The following is a 9,579-nucleotide window of genomic DNA, read 5'->3' as shown; positions in this document are numbered from 1 at the left end:
TAAACTAGGATCCAATATTCCGGGGTGCCCAACACTTCTAGGGTAGACGGTCCCTATATCACCAGATAAGTGTGTGAGGAGGGGGTGTCAAACCTCCAGGTTTTGAGAAGGGACACCCCAGAGGTGTCAGAGACCAGAGCTGTGGGGGGAGGGCCGGAGCTGGAGCCGGAGGGAAAGGGAGGGGAGAGGAGCGGGAGGGGAGGAGAGGGGGCTGCCCGCGGGGGGTTGGGTCATTGTCTTTTAGAATTTGGGAGCCTTTGAAAAGCCGTGGGCCCTCCCACCGCTATTGTGCCGGGGAAGATGTAGCTGCCTCTTCTCCGAGCCACCCCTTTGCCTCCGGACTTCTCTGGGGCCAGCAGCCGCCCGAGTAGGGGCCCGGCCCGCGGGCTCAGCCGACGAACATGGGCTCCGTGTCCAACCAGCAGTTTGCAGGTTCGAGTTGGGAACTTAGCGGGGACACGTTAGGCTGCGGGGGCGCACTGGAGCCACGTAGAAGGGAAGTGGGAAAGTGTCCTCCTGGGCTGCTCAGAAGAACCCCAAGTCCGTGGGGCCTCCTGCTATCGGGGAACCTTCTCTGCAGCCAGGGACCCTGGTGTGCCGGCAGCGTGTGCACCGAGGCTATGAGAAAAGTGAGGGACGAAGGGGCCTGTCTGTCCGGTTGTCCTCGGGCAAAGAGGAGCGAAACTTCGGGGCACCACTGCTCTGGGTGTAGGCTGAGGGAGTGTGGGAGGCGGCTGGGACAGGTCTCTGCTCGGTGGATGCAGCCTCCTGGTGTCCACCCGAGATACGCTGGGGTCTCGCTGTCCCCTATCTGCGGGAGGGCGGGGGGCTTGCATTCCGTAGCCCCCTAACTGAGCGCCAGGTTCCCTCTCCATCTCCAGGTGGCTGCACCAAGGCGGCAGAAGAGGAGCCGGAGGACGCGGCCCGGGCGGTGGAGGAACCGCAGCTGCTGCACGGGGCCGGCATCTGTAAGTGGTTCAACGTACGCATGGGGTTCGGCTTCCTGTCCATGACCGCCCGCGCTGGGGTCGCGCTCGACCCCCCGGTGGACGTCTTTGTGCACCAGGTGAGACTCGTTCTAGAACTTTGCCAGGGGCCTGAGGGTATGTAGGCGCGCATATATCTGGGTGGGCGGAAGAACTTGGCTGCTGGACTGAGGGATCTGGCCCCTCATTGTGCGTGTACCCGTGTTGGCTGTGGGCACCTCGATTCTGAGATTCCCGTTAACTCACTCAGGGTAGGCACAGGGGTGCAGCGCCGATTAGCAACACCTCACCCCCTTGCAGGAACCTCTCCTGCTCACCACGTGTGTTACCTCTTTCCCCTGCGAAGGGGGCAGAGGACAGGGAGGTGACCCCATGTGGCAGAAACTAAGGTTGTATTGTGTTTGCCGGTGGGGGGAGGGCGAGCGGCCGGCCCGGGAAGCACATGCCTGGGCCAGGCGGGCGCTGTGAGCCCCGCGCCTTTCTCTAACCTCTGAAAGCAGCTGCAAAGGCGGGAGAGAAGCCGGCTCGCAAACCCAACCAGCGTGTTTAAAACAGATCTTAGCCAGGTGATCACTCAAAACTCAAGTCTTGGGGTCAGGTCCGTTTGGCAGGTCCCGAAAGATTCATTTAAGGGTCTGAAAGTTACTTTACAGGGAAGCATCTCAGGGACTCAGTTTTGGTGCTGGGGCCTTTGCTGTCCAGTGTGAACCCCGGGAAGAAGATCTTAAAAGAAGTCCTAGGCCTTAAATTCTTGGGAAGGGGTTAGGTCGCAAACCCAAGTTCTCAGTTAAAGTTAGGCTCTCGCAATTGGGGTGAAATTCAGTGTCGTAGGCCATGGGGTGGAGGGAGAAGTCTGGCCCATTCCGGACCTATTCTCTTCGGCCTGGCATTTATGGCCCCAGACAGCCGTTGATTGCTGTCCTAACATTCCTGGCCTGAAACAAGGAGACTGAGACTTCATGTCTCCCTCCTCCTCCTTCCTTGACTCATCTTCCTCTCATCCCTTCCTGAATATTCTATAACTGTTTCAGTGGTCCTATGATATTAGCTAACCCCTAACAACCAAAAGAAGTCGACTGCCTGGGCTCCTTCCGCTTTACTTTTGGTGTTGAATCCCAGAGAGAAGAGATTTCTAAATTCTTATCTCACGCTCTTGAGGTGGACACCCAGGCCGGGCAGGGAGGGGTTACTGCACAGAGGTTGGCCCTAGGAGCTGTGGGGGAGGGGAAGGAGGATGTAGGGATTAAGGGTTGGAGCCTTGAGGGATGGTATTCTGGGGGGGGAGGGGTGGACCAGGGAGATGCTGGGTGGACTGGTTTGGAGGAGGTGGGGAAATTTTTGAGAAGGGCCCTCACCATAGTGGTTGAAGGGGGTGAAAGAGAAGGTTGATCCAGAAATATGGGGTCCTGCCAGTTAGAGTTGGGGCCCTGACCCGTTGGGATTTCAGCATCTGCCAGGAGGCCTGCACTGCTGTAGGATGCTTAACTTCCTCTCTACAATAACACCCCCCAACCCAACCTATCTGGCAGCTATTTTCTATCTGGTGCCCCCCCACCCCCGTCTCATTTACATATGTGAATGATAACCCACAGGAAGTAATTGTGGGAGAAAGAAGGGAATTTGCCTCTTTAGATCTATTAAATCACTTTATTACAGGAACCAGCTCTGAATGGCCCTCCTCAGCAGGGTGGCAAGCTTCCCCCACTCTCCCCTTTATCTGATCACAAAGAGATTAAAATCTCTCCTGGTCTGGAGATGCACTGGACAGCTTCCTCAATTTTGTGAGGCTGAAAGAAGAGTCAGAACCAATATTTTCTTATCACCCCTCCAAAGACTAAAGAGGAATTGGGAAGAATGTATTCCCTCATCTTTTAGGGTTCTGAAGTCATCTCCAAATCTCAAGGGAGGTTGGGATCTATGACTTAAGTGACTTAACCTTAGGATCAAATGTAATTGGAAAATTATTGGATGGCATCACTCATGAGGGAAAGCAGAGATGGTCTTCAGGCTTGATGACTGGAATTCACTCCATACTTTTCAGAGCCAAGAGATACTCTTCCAAGTCCTGGAATGTCTAGGAAGCCAATTCTGTCTGGAAAAGGAATTGAATAAGATATCAGGCGATTGTAGAGCTAAGATTTAAAAAATAAATAAAAAACTTATTTTCCTAACTCCAGTCTCTTCAGTCAAATTGGACAATAACTGGTGGGCTTTCCTTGATCCTTACCTAGTTGCTCTGTTTTTCTCTATGCTTGCAGCTGGGCCTTGTATAGATCTGGAAACCCCAGGTTAGTGTGCTAGATTCGTGGTTTCAATCCCTGCAGTGAGAAATTTGACTATCTTTAGGAATTTAATGTAGAAGACAATTATGGAAGAATTTTTGTGTTTGTGGGAAAGTAAAGTCGAGAGGAAAGAAAATCTTTACTCCACTCTTTAGGAGCTGGTGGTGGTAATTGTTCTAAGATAATATCAGCTAGGGGTTGGAGAGTGGGAAGCCCTTTTTGAAGGAAAGAGGGGAGGCAATGAGAAAAGGAGTTTAAAACATTTCCTTTTTTCTTCCAAAGTCAGGCCCATAAGTTTCCCAATACCCTGTTAACTACTGATTTTTTGTTCCTTTCCAAATATTTTTGTGTTTGCCAAATGTGAATAGATGGGAGAAAAAAAAACCTTCTCTTTGTGCACCCCTGCCCCCATAAGAAAAACCTGACCCAGAAGCCTTAACAACTTTTGATTAACCACACATCAAATTTAGAACTTTGTCTTTGGGGCCACTGAAATGTAAGGATTCTAATAATGGCAAATGACAAGCCTTAAATCTGGGTTTTTCAATCTCTGCACTGTTGACATATTTTTGAAGGTTAAATGGGGATCTGAACTGTATTATAAGTGTTTAGCAGCATCTAAGCCCTCTGGTTTTTTTTCTTCCCAAAAAATGTCTCCAGATTTATCAAATGTCCCCTAGAAGACAAAAATCACACACCACCATGCCCAATTGAGAATCACCTGTTATAAGGAGGAGAAGTTGAATTAGAAAGAACTAGACTATCTCCTGTTTTCTTGAGATTCACTGCAAATTTTAAAATAATCCATGACCATTTTCAGAGTTCTGGCTAAACTACTCAACTTCTAAGACTTGTAAAGTTTGGGAAATAAAAAGGAAGTAATTACTAGCTCTACTTTCCCCCTAATAGAACTGTGATATGTTTAAATTTCTTTTCAGGCTAGAATTCTTTTGAATGCTTGGAGGCAGATAACAGACCCAAATTTAATCAATGACTGAGTTGGATTAAGAGAAAAGAATTCCAACACCAAGGAGGAAACTGTTGAAACTGCTCTAAAGCCACGTGGCCTGCTTTTTCTGAAAGGGTTAAGTGAGGAGGGGTGGCTAGAGGAGCCTCAGGCAAGCTCTAGATTGGGATTGTTGGTTTGAGGGAGGCTGGAATGTAAAATGATCTTTCTCTTCCCAGTTTATAACACTGCTAGTTCTTGTCTAGTTATTGATGTATTTATCTAATCCCCCCCCTCGCCAGCTCTATTCTGTAAGACATTTGAAGAGAGGAACTATCTGGTTCATTTTCTAGTTGACACTTGTTAGGCTGACTAAATGTTAGGGCTTATACAGAATTGCTGAGAGTTAAAAGGTAGTGGTTTTGATGCAAGGGTTCTTCTGTAACCTGGGAACCCAGGAGCCCACTCACCTTTCAGGATCCATGTCTGCAGACTTCTTTCTCCCAAGAATGGAGATGGGGAAAGGGGGAAGTTGGGGAGGGGTGTTATCTGATAGCTGATGACTCACTGCTCTCCTTCTGAACTGGCGCCTAAAATAGGGCCTGCCACATAGTAGGTGTGCCATAAATGCTTGTGCAATGAGTGTCAAAGGGCACCAAAGAACAGGAGCTTCTTGTCTGGGCTGATGGACTGGAAGCGATGGGCTTGGTGGCCATTCATTAGTCATTTTCTGTTTTAAAAGAAAAGGCAGATTTTTAAAAAAGAGGCAAGTGAGTTATTTTGCAATTTTCAGAGAAAGTTGGCAGAGAACTTGCATGGATTAATACCGTGTTATGTTTTCTAGAAAATGTCCCAAATAAAAGCTGTGCCACAATCCTGGGAACTTACTTTGAACCAGAAGACAAGCAAAATTCTAAATATGGGAACCTTAAACCTAAGAGTTGCTTAGATTCCTTGTTTGCAATGACTTGACTGAGGACAATGCAATTTCTTAAACTAATCACACCCATATCTTATTAGAATTTGGGTTTTGAGTCACAAAAAGCCAATTATGATATGAGACCACTACTATAAAAAGTTAAGGTTTACACTAAATCAATCTTGGAAATGTTAACAGGAATTAGGGAGGGAGAATGGAGGAAAAAGTAATACTCAAGTTGGATAAAGGGAAAGGGTTTTCATGAGATTGTAATTCATAAATGTTCTAAAACAAAACATCTGATGAGATGAAAATGCAATGTGATTTGTAAACTTGGACTCAAATAAAATGAGAAAATTATAGCTCTGAGAAAAAAAAAAGAACCTGGGTTTTGAAAAAATAATCTTGAACTCCATTCCCTCCTTCCTCCTATATTGTTGTATGTACCATCGAGTCAGAACCAACCTGTGGCTGATCCTCCAGCTGGTTTTCAGAGGCACTAATCACACAAGAAGAGATTGTCCTTTCTTCTGTGGATTCAAACCATATACCTTTGGGTTGGCTGTACAATTCCTTACCACTTAGCCACCAGAGCTCCCTTTCTTCCTGTAGAAATGATTAAAAATTAGTCTCTGAATCATGATTGGGAATTAATGAATGGAATTATTTTAGTCTGTCTGGGAGATGAGAAGTATTGGTAGAAAAGGAGAAAACTTTTAGAAAGAGGGCATAGTTAATACAGGTTTATTGAAAACTGTAATTTTATCTTGGACTTTTTAAAATTCGGACAGAAGAATCACAAGTCCAAACAGAGTAAATGTATTTCTTAATAGAAAAGCAGTAATGATTGTGGTTTTGTTCTAAAGCCTCACTGAGTTTTAGTTTTGTTTTTTATCCCCTCATTGGGTGTGTAAGTTGATGCAGGGTTGGAAGAAAGCAACAAATACTTTGATGTTAGATGCCATCCAGTCAATTATGACTCATAGTGACCCTGTGAACAAATCTGAACTTTGCCCTATCTTGCACCATCCTCAATATCACCACCATGCTGCTTTACTCATGGTGTCAAACTATCTTACTAAGTGTCTTCTCCTTCATTGATCCCCCTCTCTTTCCCTGCATGATGTCTCTGGCCTCTCTTGATACCATTCTTAGAACCACTAGAGTTCAGTTCCCTTGAATTCAGTCTGAGGACAAGGAAGGGAAATCCTTAAAGAGCTGTGGAGGTAAATATGGGAGTACATAGTTAAGAACCTGGAAAAGTTACCACCTTTTCTGGAGTCTCTTGGGCTTGCCTGCCTTTGTGCAACTAACTGGTGACCAGCGCCATCTGGTGGAGAACTCCAGGCAGGAACTGATGTGCTTGGGCACCTCTGAACAGCGATGGCAATGGCGTGGACTGCTGGGGGAGGGGTATATAGCATAGTGTAGATAGTGAAGTTTTGTTTTGTTCATAGAATCACTGTGAATTGTAGTTTATTTCACAGCACAACAGCAATACATCTTGTAACTTATCCACTGTTAAATATGCTTTTGAGGTAGTCTGTTTCTTAGTCGCTACGAACTTTGAGAAATAATAGTTATAAAAAGGCTTCAAGGTCTTTTGTTCATAGGGTTGCTATGAGTTGTGCTTGACTTGACTCGACGTCAGTCAACAACAGCAAACATGAGAGAGCTCTGGTGCATCAGTGATAAGGAGTAACACTACCAACCCAAAGGCACACAGTTCAAATTCACTAGCTGCTCTCGGAAGAAAGCTGGGCCACCTTCTCCCATGCGATGTACTGCCTTCTGAGAACAGCAACAAATTAAACACAGTTCTTAAAAACCGAACCATCATCATCAGTTTTTCTTCCCCCTTTTGAATGTGGTTTTTAGAAAATTTTGTTTTGTTGTTGTGTGCTGTCAAGTCAGAACCGACCCATAGCTCCCACAGGTTTTCAGAGGCACTTGATTTGTATTCTATTTGTTGGACGGCAATGACATTACCAAGCTCTGCCCTTCACAGTGGTCTTGGGAAAATACCTATGTAACATGCAGGCCATAATAATAAGACCTACCCCTCAGGTTTCATTTGAGAGTTGAATGAATTAGAGCATTAAGCACAAACTATTTGGCAGAAAATTGATTCTGATTTTAGCAACCCTGTATGTATGACACACAGTAGAACTGCACCAGAGGGAGGTTATAAACTTTATGGCGGCTTTGCCAGAGCCACAACCTTTCTTTCAGTTGGCAGATTGCTCAACCATTGTCCCACCAGGATGCCTCACTTAGCACATCGTAATAAGTTCTTTTGAACAGTAGAAACCTTTTATTTATTCTAGAAGTGTTTAAGCACCAAGAAAAGGGGCCCTGGTGGTTCAGTGGTGAAAGCATTTGGCTGCTGGCCAATATAGGTCGGTGCATCAAACTTACTAGGAGAATAGTCTGCTCAAGAAGGAAGTAGTCTGCTTCCTAAAACTTAGAGCCTTGGGAAACCCTATGGATACTTCTCCTCTGTCCTACAAGGTTGCTTGTAAAATGGAGCAGGCTCAATTGTAGTGGTTTTGGGTTTGGGCACCTAGAACTGAGCTAGAATGGCCCTAGATTTGAAAGGAGCGGAGAAACAGTGCTTCTACACATTGGACCAGAGCGAGTGAGCAAGGGTTGGCTCTTTTGTAGAATGGGACAATGTGAGAGCTAGAAATCTAATTCTCTGCTGTTATGAATGATTGATTAAATCTTTTACAGGTGATTAAGAGACAGATCTTGTCCAACTTTTCTTGGACAAGTTGACGGGTAGCTCAGGTCTGCTTACTTTGTACTATACATTCCTAAGGTATCTCTATGATCTCTTCTGTACCTCTAAACTTATCAAAGCAGTTGAGTGGGGAGAAGGATAGTGGGAGCAGTGGTGAGGTATCTAGAAGGAGCAGGCCTCCATACTTTTCCCAAAAAACAAAAAGAGAAGCTTTCTAAGATGGGGGTGTGTGTGTGTGTGTGTGTGTGTGTGTGTGTGCGCCCAGACATGTACTTCCTTCCATGCAGTGGCACCTGTACGCTGCCCATACTCCTACCTTGGGAGTAATCAGGAGAGTTTTGACTCCTTTTTCCCTGCCTACTCTGTCAAATAGTGATTTGATTGAAGACACCAAGGGCCCTTCTTACTTAACAGGTAGAAGAACCCAAAATTTTTAAAAACAAACTGGACACCACATTCTGGGATAGTCTGGTTACAGCCTCATTTGAGGAAGCCTCGGTGGGCAGGACCCAATGAAAGAAAAATGGCTGCTGGCTGTGACTTTGGCAAACCCAGCAGGCTTGACCAGAGAAAAAAGTATCCCTGTCTGCCCATTTATTTCACCGTGACCATAACTTCAACATGGAGAGGAAGGAAGGAACTGGTGGTAGTGAATGCATGGGACTCCAGGGGATCTGCAGCCTCTGGAACTCCAGGAATCTGACCACCAGAACCAACCAGTGTCAACTCTTTGTTTCCTGGGGCTGGGCTGGGCTGGGGGAGCTGAGGCCATGCCCCTCCCCCCAGGCTTTTCTTTTTTGGAGGGGATGGGGAGAGGGGCGGGCCCCGCTTTGTGTGTGGCTGGGGTGGGGGTGGGGGTGGCAGCAAGAATTTCAGGCTCCTTTCAATTGCTGGCGCTGGGAGGCTGGCTACTCAGTGGGGCTGCAGGCTGATTACCTATCTGATAAGAGAGGAATGCCAAGTATGTGTTTTAGAAAAGGCGGGGTGAAGGGCTGGGAACCACCCCTGAAGACCACCGGACTAAAATCTGCCCAATTAATGGTGAGGTGACTGCAGGACCTCAAATTCTAACAGAGTAACCTGGAGAGGACTAGTCCATTTCATGCTACAGATCCCCATTTCTCAAGCCAATGAGGTGGAGCTTGTGGTGTGCTGGCTGAATTCAACTCCTAATGAGCTTGTTGAGCAGAGTTCTGACTTCCCCATAGGGTTTCCTATGCCAAATTCTTTATAGGAGCAGGTCACCAAGTCTTTCCTCATCCCATGAGGGGCTGCTAGTGGTTCCAGTCACTGACCTTTCCATTAGCTGTCAAGTGCTTTACCATTGCACCACTAGGTCTCCGTAGGCAGAAAGAGAATTCATTCTTCCACCCGCTTCCCCTCACCCCCAGTTTCCACATCTTAGTGATAAAACAAGAATTACAATTTCAAGTCTCTTGACACGTGGTTCTCACTGTTACCCTGACTTCATCTAAGAGGTTGATGTTAATTGCTCTTCCTTGCTGGGCTCAGGTGTGCCAGACTATGTGTTAACTACTTTCCGTGCATAAAACCTCCCAGCACACCATGAAATTAGTATTTGCTCCATTTTCTAGATTAGGAAGATGAGTACAGAAAAAAAGGAAAACAGGTTCTTACACTCTTTTTTTTTTTTTTTTTTTTTTTTTTTTTTTTGTGCGTGTACCGTCAAATCAGATCTGACT

The 9,579-nt window shown here is 46.2% G+C and overlaps 1 protein-coding gene across 1 annotated transcript in view; it reads left to right on the top strand.

Annotated features, from left to right (window-relative positions):
• Nucleotides 1–401: 401 nt before the first annotated feature.
• LIN28A (lin-28 homolog A (C. elegans)) overlaps nucleotides 402–9,579 on the top strand; it is a 17,739-nt gene continuing 8,561 nt past the window's right edge. Inside the window, exons 1-2 of the mRNA XM_006883487.1 lie at nucleotides 402–432; nucleotides 882–1,066. Coding sequence (XP_006883549.1) covers nucleotides 402–432; nucleotides 882–1,066 — 216 coding nt within the window. The remainder of the gene's footprint in view (nucleotides 433–881; nucleotides 1,067–9,579) is intronic.

Source organism: Elephantulus edwardii, unplaced genomic scaffold (assembly GCF_000299155.1).
Source record: "Elephantulus edwardii isolate Elephantulus edwardi_28Jun2011 unplaced genomic scaffold, EleEdw1.0 scaffold00028, whole genome shotgun sequence".
NCBI lineage: Eukaryota > Metazoa > Chordata > Mammalia > Macroscelidea > Macroscelididae > Elephantulus > Elephantulus edwardii.
Note: the sequence above shows the minus strand (reverse complement) of the source record. Positions and strands in the feature narration are given on the sequence as shown.